Source organism: Thamnophis sirtalis, unplaced genomic scaffold (assembly GCF_051295495.1).
Source record: "Thamnophis sirtalis isolate CommonGarterSnake01/CBP01778 unplaced genomic scaffold, rThaSir2_p1.2 scaffold_1, whole genome shotgun sequence".
Classification (NCBI taxonomy): Eukaryota; Metazoa; Chordata; class Lepidosauria; order Squamata; family Natricidae; genus Thamnophis; species Thamnophis sirtalis.
In genome coordinates, this window is record NW_028261381.1 from 122,251,889 (window position 1) to 122,269,485 (window position 17,597).

Below are 17,597 nucleotides of genomic sequence, written 5' to 3' on the forward strand. Positions count from 1 at the left end.
AATGAAAAAAAGGAAACTACCAAATCAATCCATTTATATTAGCATATTCATAAAGTTCTAATGTATATTATAATATAAATTTCTGTGTAATCAGTTATAAATGGTAAAATACAGCAAGATTATCTATAGGCAACTTTCTTGCACTTTCTTTCTTCTTTGAATTTCAATGAGCAACCATAACTTGAAGAAGCACTGTGATATATTTAAGAAAAAACACATTATGGATATACATCAATTCTAACTTTCATATACTTTCTTCCAAGTATAGATTAAGAAGCATAAACATGTATAAAATAGAGACCAATGCATTTTGCAAATCTTTCTTTTTGAATTGTAAGCAGCTAATATAGTTTTAGGGTCCATGTAGAACAGAGTATTAAGTCTCCCTTAACATGGTAGCTTTTGGACCAGAACTATATTATTTTATCAATCAGCACATGTTAAATGAAGTTAGAAAAATTAAGAATTTAACTATGAATGATTCCATTAAATTGCTTGCCTCTATTTACAAGCTGTGTACACTAAACTGCTTCTCTAGCAGACTTTATGACTAATTCCAAGAATTCTATTTCAAATCACATTTGTATTTCATTACTAAAAGTTAGGACTAGCGTTCTATAGTTTAGCCCTGAGGCTGACAACTGCAATAATTGAATTATTTTCTTTCCCAATGAGGCTGCCTCTAAATATGACAAATAGTTCCCCGCCACACACAGAAAACTACTCTGAGATGCAACATAAGATTGTGCTGTTCACCCTAGAACCAACAATTCACAATTTTTTTAAAAAAAGTTTCCCAGCAGGTTCTGAAAATCTAAACCTGTCCTCAAAACAGAAATATGTGAAAAGAACATCTTGCTGCATAAATATATATCCTCTTGCATATTTTGCCTGTAAGAAGAGCAAAGCCATTACTACAATTCTCTACATTCGTCACTGAATTCAAAATTTCAAAAATTTAATAGAACTATGGTTAAATACCAGATAAAATTCTTACTTTTTCTGGTTTAGACTCTTCTTCATTCTCATCATCTGAAGACGGTCCAGCCAAAGTTGATACTTTACTTATTACACCAAGTCTAGCAAGTTGGTCCAAGAAAAGATCACCTCCTTTATCCACTAAATCTCTTATGATCTGCAAAGCTAATAAATGGCCATCATCGTCATCCTGCAAAAGTAACATAAATTTAAAAAACCCTCAGCAATTTTTAGCAAGAGGGAATTGCTTGAATTTACATTCATTGGAGAGAAGGGGATTACAAGGGAGTACATGGATACACAGTGGGGAATACCTATTGAAAGAAATATAGCAGTGGCTCTATGCCTGTCAGCTTGGGAATGCTCAACAGCAAAATACAACCAGAAACTGTGAAGGTGATTAAAATCTTGTCAGTACCAGTAGGGAGCTGGCTAATTAAAGCCAAGAACTAAGCTTGTTATTTTGGGATTAGCATATTTTGGGGAAGCACTGAGATAGAGAAAAAAATGCTCAACATATTGCTTGTTAAGCAATCTCTTTGCAAGGGAGCAAAAAAGGAAAAAAATGTACTATATTGGTGTACATATGACTGAGAGAGATGCTGCAAGGGTCATAAGTTTTTATCTTGATCATAACTTTAAATAGTCGTTGCCCAAGACAGTCACTAAATGAGGGCTACCTGTAAGTTGCTCAAAATTATGTTCAAATGATACCTCAGATGGGATTCATCCAAATTAATTGAGATCTTATTTTATTGGCAGTGATTGAAATTTTATTATGTAATTTCTATAGAATCTATATACTTTTATAGCACAAAATTATAGACATTCAAAAATGAGGTGCAAAACATTTGGAATTTGAATTTAATTTTGCGCATAAACCAGCTGTTTCATATTAACACTATTTGACCATTTGAGAAACTTAAAATACTTCCAAAATAATTGAAATTGCCCTTTTCAAACTCACAATAGGGACTTTCTGGTTCATACTGATTTGCACATTGCTAGAAGAAAATAAAATGTATAAAAATGAAATACCTCTTGATCTAGAACAGTAGCAGTGATCTCTACCAATACTGTAGGTAAATTATGTCCAACGTCTGAGTCACAAACTTCTTTGAGAAGAGCTTCAGAACAAAAGTGAATCATTTTTCTGATGAGAGCAAGACTTGCTTTTCTATACAAGAGAAATAGCATTTTTTTAAAATTAAAAGGAAAAATACTTTTGGGAATTACATATTAAGTTTTGAATTTAAAGCCAAATTACTTGCTTTGTATTATTTCACTTGAAATCAGAGTTTTATTCCAGCCAGTTGCTCCATTCTATTGCAATTTTCTCGTCTCACATATGCTTACCTGAATATGCCTTTATAGAACAACATTAGAATACAATGTTTGAAACTCAAAATCAATCTTGAGTAGTAAGATAACAATAAGCATAAATAATATGGTAATTTGAGAGAAAGAATCAGCAAGCTGAAAGTCTTTTTTTAAAGTCAGAATAACGTAAATCTGATTCTTATTTCAATTCATATCCATGAAAAGAGCCTTTTCCTTCTTTTTTACCTTATTGAAGGCAGCATAGTTTGCTGAAATGTTTGCGCAAACACAGGTAGCAGTCTTTTCAAGTATATTGGTGCCATTTCTGGATCACCTTTGGGCTCATTTGATTCTTCTTCATCTTTATTGGCATCTTTCTTTTTCTTTTCATCTCCTTTGTTAACTGGACACATCCAGTCACCTACAATTTGTTTAAAGAAATTTCTATCAAAGATTTTTTTAAAAACATTTTGATTAGTTGCGCTGATTAGTGCAAACTATTTAGACATTCTGAACTGAATAAACTTTAAATCATTTTCTGAAGGATTCAGACTTGGTTATAAGACAGAAATACCCCTGCTTATAACAGTTGATTATATTTGTCCAGACCTTCTGGTTCTGTTTTCAGTAATTTTTGATTCCATCAACCATACTATTGTTCTGGAACAGCTGTTAAGAGTTGAGGAAACTGTTCCAGTAGTTTCAGTGCTTCTTCAGTAGATAGTTGCAGTCAATTAGACTACTGCAAAGTGATCTGAATAGGACTATCTTTAAAGATGACTCAGAAACAGCATTTGATATAAAATATAGTGATCTCTGTGTTAATCAGCACAGCACATTATCTCTGCATTATGGGACCTGTGTTATGGATCCAATTGTTTCTGGGTACAATTCAAAAGAATGGTTCTAAACTTATAAGGCTCTCCACGACTTGGTATTGAGCTACCTTCAAGACCATATTATATTTGACTAGAACTGATTCTTTTGATTCTGAGATGTTCCAATATGAACATCTCAGGGAAAATTACTTCTAGTTCTTTACTTCTCTGAAGTTAGAAAAACTGAGACCAGAAGGAGACATTTCTCTGTAATGGTAATCCTACACTGTGGAACAACCTCTCCCAGGAAGTTAGACCAGCTCTAATAATAGTAATGATTTATATGCTGTTGAACTCCCAGTTCTGACTGGGTGTTTTACAATATGAATGTTAAAAACATTATTTTCTTTATAGAAGCAAGTTAAAATAGGACTTTTCCAAGTCCATTTTAAATATAGTATTTTGAAGGAATTCCATATATATGTTTACATTGCTCTGTTACTATATTCATTTTTTGTAATAGTTATTTTTTTATATTATGGGTACTATATGTTTAAATATTTTGTAATATGAACATAGCAAAGAGAAGCTCTAATATAGAAGTTATAAAATCTAATAAATTAAAAAATAAACAAATAATTAGAAAAAATACATATTAGCCAATTTATACATTTGACAATTGGTACCATAAAAAGGCAATCATAACATTATTTCAATCATCTTGCAATTGGCTAATAATTGTATTACTATATCTGAACTGCAGTTTCAGAAATGTCAAACTGAACTAATGTTTTCCTCCCATAATTATGCTGTACATATTATTTCCCCCCTCATAGTTCAAAACATGCTACAATCAATACCAGATGAAGATTCATAATTTCTAAGTTGTTTTAGAACTTCCAAGGCAATGGTAGATAACACTGATTGGGACAGTCAGAATTTTAAACTATAAACAATAAACAAATCAGTGTAATTATGTTGTAAAATATGCTAACCAAGGGCATTTTGATATTCACATATTGAAGCTGAATTTTAAGAAAAACGAAGTAGCAACTTTTCACACTAACCTGGAGATTGAAGAATGGCAACCACTTCACTATGCCCTCTTTCACGAGCTTTGTCCAAAGGAGTCTTTCCATCTTCATCTCTCAAATCTGGATTGGCACCATGTCTCAAAAGAGTCTACACAAATCAAATGATTATCACTAAACATTTATTTGAAAAATATAATATTGGTTCAGATTTAATTTCTAATCATGCAACTGAAGCATTGACTTTACACAAAACCATCCTAATTAGTGGGCAATGGTATTTTCATACTTTGTAAAACAACAAAAGATATAGACAGGGTTTTTTCTCTCAACTAAATAAGATACTTGGCAATTTGGAGATAGTTTGGGGTCCATGTAAAGCTTTCTTTCATGGTAAGGTAATAGACTGTGCTTCTTGGAAATGAAGATACCTGAAATTACATAAAATCTTTGACCCTACTGATAAGATGGTTTCCAGAAAAGCCCTTGAGACTAAATGAAGTAACAGAAGAATGTATAAAAAATGGCAAGGAGAAAAAAAAGTTTCTATACATTTGAAAATATTTCAGATGATATATGAAAATGATTTTTTATTACTGGAACTGTGACAGCTGGTAAGGAACCTATCAGTGAACAAAACCAGAAGCATGAATGAACAGGTGCTTCATGAGTGAGCAATCAATAAAACAAACAATTCTTTCAAATTGTACATCACAGGAAGTATGTGCTATACTTAAATCAAATTTAGGTTCACTTTAGAAAGGAACATTGGTAGGTTAATTTATTTCTACTGTTGCACTATTTAAAAAAGCAGAGCAATGGTCAAATGGTTACTATAAAATTCACCTTTGCTACTTGTGGTCTTCCAAAACATGCTGCATAATGTAAAGATGATGACCTTTGACCCCTATTCACATCAGCACCCCGTTCACAGAGAAATTCAACCTGTTTTGTATAAGAAGAACAGACTACATTTATTTACACATTCTCCCTATGAAAAAATGTTAACCCCATTATTTTATTCCATGTTTACCATTTCTTGAGTTCCAAAAGCTGAGGCCCAGTTTAAGAGGGTCTGTCCTACGTCATCCATAAAATTTACTTCAAAAGCTGTAGAGAAGGGGGAAAAAACCTTGTTCTATTTAATGAAGCTAATACAACAAACAATAATTTTCAACAAGTATCTTATACATCACACAAACCTATAATCCCTTTTTAAGATATACAGAGGTACCCGATCCTTTTTGATATAAAAATGTTGTCCCGGTACTCAATGCACTGTGATAGGAAGAGGTGGATGGCTGTGGGAATGGACAGGAAGTAGGCCATGCCAGGAAGGACACTGCAAAAGGAAGTGGGGGACAGCCACAGATGGCAGACAGGAGGTCAGCCATGCTGGGAAGGTTGCTGACATAGGAAAAGGGACAGACAGAAGGTCCTTTCCAGCTGAAACAAAGGGTGACATGGTGTCTTTGTTACTCCTTTTTAGTACTACTGGGGCCTCCCAGTACCAATTAATGACAAGCACCAAGTACCACTGTATAGTCAGTCCTATTAAAATTCATAGTCAATTAAAAATTATACCGAAGAACGGTTTGCTTACCTCCTGTGTCAATAGCATCTATTAGAGCATCAGTATCTTTACTACGGATGCAATCTATCAATTGACGATGGGAACGTTCCCCAGTACTATCCAATCTACGAAGTCCTGGGATTCTTCCTGTGGACCCAGCACTTGATTTTGGCAATGCTTTCCGTCCTTCAAACAGTAATACCAAAAGAAGATCTACCAAACGCATGGTGTCAAGTACACATCTTTCATCGCCCTGCAATGCACTTTCTATAGAATCTGGAAGCTCAGATCTTAGGAGATCCTAGAAATAATCGAAATATAACTTCAGAAGATCCAGTGAGAAAGGGATATCGTCAGCACCAACGAAAAAAGCTGAGATTTTATATATATGAATCAACTGCAACTGGTTAACTTTCTAAATTAACATACTAGAATTTACAATGTACAATTACAATAACAATATGAAAGTCATTGTTTCTCAACTATAGTTTTTAGAATGCACAAATGTGATCATATGTCACCAAACACGATTTTTAAACTATTAGTTAACAGAATTCCAAGAATACTTACGTGTGTTACTACGGGGGAGCCTCTGCAAAGAGTTGATAATAGGCTTACTATAGTTGACACCTGATTACTTAATTTAGAGTCTGCTGTTGCAGTTGGTGCCCCTGTGCTACTCCGGCCAGGTTTACATGCTGAAGATGGTCCTGAAGCAGTACCCCCTGCTGCAGCCATACGAGATAACAGCTCTTCAGTCAGTCCGTGTTTGGCTAATGGTGCTGGATCAACTCCGCGGCGAGTAAATCTATCAGCTAGTGAAGCAAAGCATCTCAGTGCACCATCAGAAACCTGAAGGAAAAGATACATATATGATTATTCTCAGAGTTATTATTATTCTCAAAGAACCAAGAGACAAGTTCTTTCAGGAAGCTATACTTACCCAAGACTACACTCAGACATTTTTTAGATATTCTACTGTTGCTGCAGACTATATCCTTAAAGATACTAGCTTGAGGATTCACAATTGATTATATTCAGTTACAGAATTCTTGCTTATTCCTATTATTTTACTTGTGCCCCATTCCAACAATTCACCAAGCAAGAGAGACAAAAGTATTTTTCCCAAGTTTGCCCTTTGAACTTTGAAAGTTTGAATCTTTGTTCTGCCCAACAGAACATAACCTTATTTAATTTTTTTCCAAATAGCTACCTTTTTATGTGTGCTGTCTTTTCTCTAATGATAAAAGAAAAAAAGTCAGTTTTGCATTTCTCAATAGGATTTAAATAGCAACAGTTTCAGCTAAGACACATATAAATTTCCAAATAACCAAAAGCTGAGTGTGATACCTAGTCTTTCTAGCACGGTATTATTGTGGGGTTATAAGTGGAGATGAAAAACCCACGTACACTGCTTTCAACGAAAGTATAGTAATATATGTTATAGATATTATCTTAATAAATATTCAATAATGCTTCCAAGCTAATAAGCTAATAAGTTAATTTACACCTGGTTAAAAGAGGCATAGGATGTGATTATTCAACTTTTTGCATTTTTTTTACAGATTTCCAAGCATGTGGCAAAATGCACATAATTATGGATTACATAGGTCATCAAGATTATTAACTATTTACCTGATGGTCTTCATGTTTTAATAGACTTGAGAGCGATTCAACACAGATCTCTAAAGAAGAATCCTGTGGTTCCATTTTCCCACAAAGTCTAGATACCACAGCCATAGCAGAATGTAAAGTATCTTTATGAACAAGATGCCCACTATCACGAATAAATGTCAGCACACAGTTCAACCCTCCAGCTTCAAACACAGCACCAGATTCACGGGTACAGATAAGTTCCAACACCTAAATGCAAATGGAATTTTGGCATCAACTCATGGCAAAAATACCCCATGCTCCTAAAGTTACTGAATCAATATATTTTAAATGAATAGGTTTTTTTAAATCAATCAACAGCTTTCTTTAAGATGAAAGAACAAGTCATGCTATTAAACAGCACAGCAACCAAAATGTCTTGTGTCTATAGGAAAAGAAATGACAATAAGGCTCTAAACAGAAAACATCAGGACAACATTTTAGAAATGTCATAATGAAATAAAGAAGATAATATATTAACTAACTAGAGGAAAGCATACTCATTTATAACAATATAAAAAAGCAACTTCCAAAAACACACTTCCATAAATTAGAGTCAGAAAATTCTTCAGGTTTTATGATAGAGTATGTATGAATGATAGGAGGAAATATGGAAACAACTATTATATTACTACTGTATTTTTCAGAGTATAAGATGCACCTTTTTCCCTGAAAAAAAGAGGCTGAAATTTTTTGCCTCCCGAAACCGCACCCCCTTCACCAAAATGGCTGTGCATAGCCTTTAAGAGGCAGACAGAGTGCTCCTGAGGGCTGGGAAGGGCAAATATGATTGAAAAACAGGCCATTTTTTGCTCAAATTTGCCCCTACAGGAGCACTCTATAAGCCTCCTAAAGGCTATGCCTCTCCTTTTTTTGACAAAAAACGGGAGGTCTGCAGAGTGCAAAATCTTTTTTTTTTTTTAAATTGCCTCTTCAAAACTTTGGTGCATCTTATACTCCAGTGCGTCTTATACTTTGAAAAATACGGTATTTGGTTGGATCACTTGTTTTTTCTGGAATTTAATTCAGAGTATAGATTTTAATATACAATAAATTAATATGAACAAGCATTTCTAGGTTAGTAACACATATTTAAACTATTTAGTTTGTCAGTTAAATATCTGAAGATTAAGCTATAAATTTTTATATAAGGCAGTCAATGACAGTTGTTAACAGGAAACAAAAAGGTAATAACATTCCTATATGCCAATCTGATTAAAATGATCTCAGGTGTCGTCAACCCTACAAAAAGCAAAACATCTTGGCACTTTTTCCCCTTTGGGAAGAAGCCATTTGTTTTAGCGGTTAGGGAGGGTTGGGGAAGGAGGTACAGGAGGTGAGAAGAATAACAGGTAGACTAAAAACTAAAACTAAGCAGGGATGGGGTAACTTTTTCTTCTGATAGAGAAAAACAAAAATAAAGTGTTAAGCCAGGGGAAAAGTGATAGAAAAAATACAGTGGAAAATAGACAAGTGCAAGGCTGAATAAGCAGGGATTCTACACTCCTGAAATCTATACCTTCCCAGCTGGCTTCCAACAAGCAAAGTCTACGAGGGAAGCCAGATTCTTTTAATGACCACAAAATTTGCTTAACTGCAGTGATTCACTTAACAATGGTGGCAAAAAAGTCATAAAATAGGGGCAAAACTCACTTAACAACTGCCTTCCTTAGCAATGGAAATTTTGGACTCAAATGTGGTCGTAAATCAAGGACTACATCAGTGGTGAAATTCAATTTTTTTACTACCGGTTCTGTGGGCGTGGCTTGTTGGGCATGGCAGGGGAAGGATACGGCAAAATCTCCATTCCTACCACACTCCATGAGAAGGATACTGTAAAATCCCCATTCCCTCCCCACTCCTGGGGGAAGGATATTGTAAAATCTCCATTCCCACCCCACTCTGGTGCCAGCCAGAGGTGGTATTTGCTGGTACTTTGAACCACTCAAAATTTCCGCTACCGTTTCTCCAGAACCTGCCAGAATTTCATCCCTAGACTACATGTAAGGCAGGACTGAAGTTTTATGATAAGTCAACAGGGTGGGGTCATTTTAATATTTGAGCAGTGATATTCCATAGAGTAGAATCTATTGCAGAAAGGGGCCATCTTTTAGTCCCTGCCAACTGACAAGATCTGAAGCACGCCCTCAAAATCTGCATTTAATACTGGCAAAATACAATACTGTTTTCTATCATGATTTGAAATTATTTAGGTTGAATTTAGGCAATGCCTTCATGCAAAGCTGATTAATGTTCTTAGTATGTAATTTTAATGCAAAAAACATGGAGTTCTTTACTTTGTGTAATATAATTGGAATGAATAACAATGCCATATAATTACTTATATAATCCAAACAGAATAAACAATACTATGTATGTGTACTATGTATATTATATGGGTATTCTGCAGTGGTAGGTTCCAAATACCAGTGCAACCGGTACGGTGCAACGGGGCTGAGCGTTCACCACATGCATGTGCTCAGTGTGCACATCCGTACTTACCGCCTGTGATGCTCCGCAACGCTCCAGCTGCTCAGCACAGTGTTGAATGCTCCGTGTGCGTAAGCCGCAATCAGCTCAAATACAGGTAAGGAGGGCGGGCAGGCGGGCCCGCCAGAGCACCATACCGGAACGGTACCTGGTGCTCTCAGCAGGCACCGGTTCGCCCGTACTGAGGCATACTGGTCGTATCCCACCATTGGCATTCTGTATATGCAGGAGCTTTCAATACTATACTACCGGGATGGCGAACCTATGGCACATGTGCCACAGGGGGCACGCGGAGCCATTTGTCAGGGCACGCGAGGTGTTGCCCTGTCAGCAGGTCAGAGTGCATGCATGCGCTGGCTAGCTGAGTTCAGCCTTTTTTAAAGCCATTTTCCCCCTCCATAGGCTCCAGAGGCTTTATAGGAGCCTGGGGAGGGTGAAAAGAGCCTCTACCCCGCCCCCCCCGGAGGCCCTCCAGAGGCTTCAGGAGCTTCTCTGAAGCCTCCAGAGTACAAAAAACAGGCCCTGTGGGCAAACCTGAAGGTCCCTGAAACCTCCGGAAGGCTTAAACCGAAACTACGAGCAAACTGGTTTGCTTGTAGGGTTGTTTTTTGCCCTCTGGAGGCTTCAGGGAAGCCTCCTGAAGGTCCCTGAAGTGTTCCGGAGGGCCTCTGGGGGGGCAGGGGCGGGAGAGGCTGTTTTTGTCCTCCCCAGGCTCCTATAAAGCCTCTGGAGCCTGGGGAGGGTGAAAAAAGCAAGCAAAAAATGGGGGGAGCATCTCTCATGCACGCATGCACACTGGGGGTGGTGGTGTCATGCGTTAATTATAGGTGCAGCACACCCATGCACGACCCCCCCCCCTACGCTCCCACTTATGGCACACGAGCCAAAAAAGGTTTGCCATTGCTGCTATACTATGTGTGTTTTCTCTATACTGATGCATAAATCTATAGAGGAGGATAGTTTGTACACTAAGGCTTTAATTGCAGGCTGTGATGAGTATATGCTTTTGCAATTACATTTAGCAAAACTCTCAATTTAAAGCAACTATATTCTTATCTACATTCATACTACTGAAAACGTGCTTTATAGCTTTTCTTGGTGACAAATATATAATACAAACTTACCTTTACACATTGCTCAGCTAAGTCTCTACTAGTTCTGTTGTTAAGTTCCACAACTACTAAACGATTACAAAGTGCTTTGATAGCACCATCTACTCCCACGATCCGTCGAGTGCATTCTGCTGATACATCCAAATAATAAGTTATGGCACGAGCTGTTACCTCCAGTACATTGTCAGGAGCACTTTCATCAAGAAAAATTTTACATAGTGCTGGCAAAAAAGTACGAGGGGGGCATCTGAAAGAAGAAAAATACAATCTATCAATGACAAATTCATTCTCCATTGTTCAAATTTATCCTACCAGTATTTACAAGATTAATGTTGAGACTAAATAGTACAATTTATATTATTTGCATGTTCTTTTTCAGTTTATTTTTTTAATTAAATTTTAAAATCAATTTAAACTGTAGACTTCTTAGAGAAAGCTTTATTTTGAAGGTTAAAATATAAAATATTTTAACAAAATAATATAGGTCAACAAATATATATATGTGGTGTGTGTGTGTGTATTCAAATTTGTATTATGTTGATGAGACACTTTCCCAATGATCCATCTAATTTCTCTAAATCAAATAAGTACAATTTCTATTAGACAGTTACATCATTCTTTGTGTATTATAATGATTTATTAAATCTATATATTGCCTGACTCCCAATGATTTTGAATAGTTTGTAGGAGGGCTACTCTCCATGGGCTAAACATGGGACTAAATGCAGTGTTATATATTTTTAAAGATGAACTGATATCATAAATCTTTACAATACTTTGGTTGTATGGGTTGCAAGAGGCTAACTTGCTATTAAACCTGCATTCGTTTGCATTCCTCTGCAAAGAGAAAATCAAACAAATCAATTCTGAATATTAATTAAGTACTTTAGAAAACTATGTGTTAGAAAGGATTGTGGTACATAGAGCATCACAAAAATTCAGAACCCTTAACCATAAGCGGAAATATTTTTCAGTTGCACAAATAATTTCAAGCAGAAATTTATAATTGCAGATATAAAGCTAAAATTCTCAGTTTGTCCTAAACCATATTGTTTATCTTTGTATTCTACATAACAGATTACCCACAAGACGACCAAATAATAGACACCTACAAATTAATATCTCACTGTGAATTTAATAGTTTAACTTCTTCAAATGACTTGCCCTGAAGAAAAGAAAAGATCAGTATCATACAGCAGAAATTATTGGATAGTATACCAGACAGCAGTAAGGCAGATGTTCCAAATCTCTGGAGATTTGGGAATAATACACAGAGAAATAGGCCACACAGAATTTAATCTCCCAATAGGAGTTCTTTTCACTGGCAGGAAACCAAATTTGGAAACAATCTTTATCTAAAATAAAGTCTACTATACAGTAATGAACTCAAGATGAAATTGCTGGATACTAATATACTGTTCTGCAAGTAAAAAAAAAGATGGAAAGGACTTCTGTTTGAAGCCCTGGAGAATTGAAACATCCACTATAAACAGTCTTGAGACAATATTGATCTGACTCTATGAAAATATTTGTATGCATTTGTTACATCAATTTATGTAGCCTATACTTGAAGGTGAACATAGGGTTTAAAACTAAATGAAAACTTATTTTCCTAGCTTTCTTTTATATGAAATAGAACCTTGTTTACCTATCATACATGCTATTCCAACATGTTTCTTTGCTATTCTTTTTATTCACTATATAATAACATTGTCTTCCAATTGTGATTTATTCAAATTATTTTTTTATTTAGCTACTTGAATGAAGACTGGCTTTTTCTTGAAAGTCTTCTTTTTAAAAGGAATGTTTCTTAAAACAAATTATTTAAGGAGACAAATGCTTTAAATTTAACAAACAACGTTGGATCAAAATAGGCAGATTATATTTTAACAATTTCACATAGCGTTATGTGAAGGTTATAACTCAAAAATGGAAAGGAAATAAGGAAAACTTCATTTGAGAAAGATGAAATCCAACAAAACATATTACTATTGTAAAAGCTGTTTTGCGCAATGCAGCTGCCATGGCTTTCCCACATAACAGATGAAATCCAATAATAGGATTCTGCTGACACAGAATTCTCTGTATTCATACAATTAAGCAGGAATAACTTCCTGTTCTTCCAGATCTATTATGAAGGCGCTACCAAACTCAGAATAAGTAATTTTGCAGGCAGCAACAGAAAGCTTCCATATGCAACATTGAAAAAGTTTCTCAATTCCAGGTCAGAAAAATAAACAGGACAAGATAAAAGAGTACTTAATAACCTATAAAGCACTAAATCATGTGGAAAGAAGATAATTCCCTAGGATTATGTTAGAAGACAGTATTATTCAGTAAAATTGATTTATGACAGAATTAAGAACAGTACTTATTCATTCTGTGCAATGGAAATCATTGTCGTAAGTTATAGTGATGACAGACCAGTTTGGATGTCAGTAAGATACCTAACAATTACTTGCCACATGTTAACTAAATGATATCTCTGATAATGTGGGCAGGGTTCTCTATGGCAGTGGTCTCCAACCTTGGCAACTTTAAGACTTGTGGCTGAGGAACTCTGGGAATTGAAGTCTACAGGTCTTAAAGTTGCCAAGGTTGGAGACCACTGCTCTATGGTATGAACAGAGTCATCTGCAGACTGGATCCTTGCCATCCCTGGATTTTCTGATTAGTGACACACGGGATGAGAGTTGGATTTGGAAGATGATCAATACCTCTGAGGGAAAAGATAGTGCCAGCTGCCTTGTAGGTAGCAGTGATTCTTCCCTACTTAAAGATAATATTTTGCAATCTAATAGTGTGAGATAAATGTATTTGCTCCCCATCCTTTCCTTTCAAAGGAAACTTTTGCAAAAGTTGGACTATAGCCGTGATGGTGAACCTATGGCACAAGTGCCAGATGTGGCATGCAGCACCCTCTCGGATGGCATGCAAGCCGTCGCCTCAGTTCAGCTCTGTTGCACATGTGCGTGCACCTCCTGCTGGACAGCTGGTCTCCAGGTCTCTGCCATGCATGTGCGGGGTGCGTGCAGGGGTGGTGTTATGCGTTCATGGAAGGGGAGTGGTGTGTGTGTTTCACACATGTATGCGGGGGGGTGTCAGGCACATATGCGTGTGTGTGTGAGGGGGTGTATGTGCGCATTGCATTTTGGGGGTTCAGGCACGTGGGCTTTGGCCACTCCAACCGAAAAAGTTTAGCCATCACTGCAGTAGTCTAACCCGGAAATTTAAAAAAGGGATGTATTTTGCAATGTATTCTCTAACACTTAAGAATGTCACAACTCATATACCAGCCTGTTGGTCAAACACCACCTTGTCACTGACGCCGCCTGTTGTGCAATAGTTCTGAGTTCAGGAGAACCTACAATTTACATACCCACTTCTTTAGGGGGAATGTAATCCACCTTGCTCTAGATTGAATAAAGGCATCAGAAAATCCATGGATTTCTGGACAATTTGTAGTTAGGATTCAACTTTGGAATCCATCCAGATCCTTATAGGACAGTGATGGTTAACCTTTTTTGACACCGAGTGCCAAAACTGGAGCATGCGTGTGCACTGGACCTGGAAGAGCAGTTGGCAATGGCTCGTGTGCCCACAGAGAGGGCTCTGCGTGTCACCTCTGGCATGCGTGCCATAGGTTCGCCATCACGGGACTACTACAATAATTACAATACACTTTACTCAGGGTTATTTATAGGATTACAGGTGGTCCTCGACTTACAACCACCACTGAGACAGGAATATTGCTAAGCAATGTGGCTGTAAAGTGCAATGGCAGGTGACCATCTTGCTTAATGATACTGGCAGTCCCATTTGCTGACATTACTTCAGATGCTAGGGTTAAGCAGGAAGCAGAGGAGGTCCCTGGTAAAGAGTGCGGGAGTGCTGCAAGGAGTTGGCGGTGGGAGAGGTGGTGTATGTTATGTGAAAGTTGACGCAATGCTGCAGTGTGGTGTGAGCTCAGAAAGATGAGGAGGAAATAGAATGCGGGTACATGTGTGCAAGTGGCAGAAGCCAGGAAAAGAATGTGGTATTTCTTGGTATATTGTGGTTATGGTGCTGCAAGAAGCCTAAGTTGCAGCTACCCCAGGAAGCCAGCCCAGTCCAACAGCATGGTACAAAAGGGCTTCTTGCTGCCTCAGAACCACAGTGCACCAAGAAGCTTCTTTTTGCCATGCTGCTGGGCCAGGCTAGGCTTCTTGCTGTGAAGGACTTCGCACTACAGTTCAGGAATTCTTTCAGATCCAGAACTACGATGTTCCAAGAACACCTTTCCACCATGCCATTGGGTCAGACTGGGGCTGGGCTTCACACTGCAAGAGCCCCTGAGTTTCAGCATGGAGGCCTCAAATCCAACCCCAGCCCAGCAACATGGTACAAAGTGGCTTCTTCCTGCCCCAGGAAACCACAGCTACCTCAGCCCAGTCCCAACCATCCCAGCTGATCTTCACCATCTTCTTGTTCACAATATTGATGAGGCATGCCTGGCCCTTTGCACAGCAGCTGGTCGCCATGTGAGGCCATCTTAAGTCCCCAGCATTGCCTTAAACTGCAAGATGGGAAGCAATAAATATGATAAATAAATAAATAAATCTTCCCAAGATGTTTTGTGTGACCTGGAGGAGAAAGCCTTGTGAAGTTAGCAGCTATTTGTGAAAGATCAGGACAGGCATGCTTGGTCAGTTGTGGGAGAAGGAAATAGTGAAGGATGGCTGGGATGTCATGGACCACAGTGTGCAGGAGGTCAAAAGATGGGGGAGATGAAGGGTGTTGAAGCACTCCTGCATATAAATGGAGGCAAGCTGCCAAGATCTTAATTGTGTTCATGTGATCAGGATAGGTTCATTCAGAGTCATCATAACTTTGAACGGTCACTGAATGAATGGTTGTAAGTCAAGGAATACCTGTGCTTGAAAACTTTTAACTGGTGCTGTGATGGCTCACTTGCTGATAGATAAATGCCACTACTGCAATGCATGGGGTATAAATTTCATTAAATAAATGTTCACAGGAATTTCATTTGTTCTCTTTTAGCTCTCTGGACAAACATATTACTAAATTTGAAATTTAAAAACATGCAATATCCCATCAAAGTAGTTATTTAACTTATATCATCCTTCATTTCCAATGTTTCCTTCTTGGCCCTATTGAAACATTGTGTGGAGAAGCTAGAACAATCAATAATCTCTTCTACACTCTGTACTTTAATTTGAAAATATGTAGCCCACTCTTAGCATTCAATGAATGTAGGTTCATGGTCTGAACATTGACTCCCCTTTTCCCTTACATTTTAAATTTACAGTACCACCTTAACTAACAATTTTAAATAACTCAAAAGTTTATACATTATTTTATACCTGAAGTAGATGCCACAAAATATCGTGTTTCCCTGAAAAGAAGACACTTATTTTCTTTTGACCACCGAAATAAGTACTTGGTCTTATTTTCAGGGAGGTCTTATTATTTTTGAGGTGCAGGAGGCGGTGAGTGTGGTCACCTCATGGCTGCTCTTGTGTTGCAATATTTTCGGGGAGGGCTTATTTTGGGGGGAGGGCTTATTTTAGCGCATGCGCTCAAAAGCCTGATTGGGCTTATTATCCGGGGAGATCTTATTTACAGGGAAACAGGATAGTACTTGGTTATCTGTTATTATGGAAAAAATAATGTTCCACACATATGCTATTGTTACATGATTACTAAATGCTTTTGAATCCTAGAATGGCCTACAGTATATCCAACCTGTACGGATTTTCTATAAATCAGTTTTGTTTATTGAAATATATCCTTCTACTAAAAAGCATTCCCAACTTTATTGTCCAAAGCACTTACTACCACTCCAATGATAAAAAAATAATTAGGGATAAAAAGACCCAGTAATAACAACATGGTTGATAAAAAAAGTTTTTTTAAAAAAAGAAAAAAATACTTTTCACTCTAATAATTATAACTGGGTCACATAATAGCTAAAATATTTAAATGATACTATGAGAGAAATCTATAATGACAAAAAATCGGTCACTCTGAATCATTGCTACTGAAAGATGACTAACACTAATCAGAATTATTAAAATGAACATCAGCATTATTATGAAAGTCAGCAGTTCTAAGAAACAGTAATTTATAAACCAAACAACATGGGTTCAGGCAAATTTTGAAATGAATTCTAGAATATAAAATATATTTTTGTTTAGTTTGTGGTATTTCTGTCAACATCGTTTTAACAGCAAAGGTATTAAATAAAACAGCTCATTTTATATTTAAAAGACACCATAGCAGCCCCTTTGCAGTGGGTTTTTGCCCTTACATTAAGTGAAAGCTGCCATTGATATACTAGTTTTTGTTGCTTAGTGTTGATTTTTATTCTACACACACACACACACACACACAAATGCACACTACCTTGCCTTGGTTTCTCCTTTGAATTTCATAAGCCACTCTGTTCACAAAATATTTGGGCTCCAATAAAAAATAGCTACAAAACTCAGCTAATTATCTTACTTTCTTTCAACTATTCTATTGTTTCCAAATAAATAAAATGTAATATTGATGGAAGAAATTAAATAAAATATTGTAAAATACTGTAAAATATATTTTAAAAAGACAAGGAATTCATGTT

At 36.8% G+C, this 17,597-nt stretch overlaps 1 protein-coding gene across 12 annotated transcripts in view; it reads right to left on the reverse strand.

Annotated features, from left to right (window-relative positions):
* Positions 1-17,597, reverse strand: part of HECTD1 (HECT domain E3 ubiquitin protein ligase 1) — a 72,614-nt gene that overhangs the window by 48,488 nt on the left and 6,529 nt on the right. For all 12 annotated transcript variants that reach the window (XM_087723324.1, XM_087723349.1, XM_087723330.1 and 9 more), the window contains exons 3-12: positions 10,988-11,222; positions 7,356-7,583; positions 6,291-6,572; positions 5,751-6,021; positions 5,181-5,257; positions 4,994-5,092; positions 4,184-4,298; positions 2,545-2,719; positions 2,017-2,155; positions 998-1,168 (exon numbers count right to left, since the gene is read on the reverse strand). In XM_087723324.1, coding sequence (XP_087579450.1) covers positions 998-1,168; positions 2,017-2,155; positions 2,545-2,719; positions 4,184-4,298; positions 4,994-5,092; positions 5,181-5,257; positions 5,751-6,021; positions 6,291-6,572; positions 7,356-7,583; positions 10,988-11,222 — 1,792 coding nt within the window. The remainder of the gene's footprint in view (positions 1-997; positions 1,169-2,016; positions 2,156-2,544; positions 2,720-4,183; positions 4,299-4,993; positions 5,093-5,180; positions 5,258-5,750; positions 6,022-6,290; positions 6,573-7,355; positions 7,584-10,987; positions 11,223-17,597) is intronic.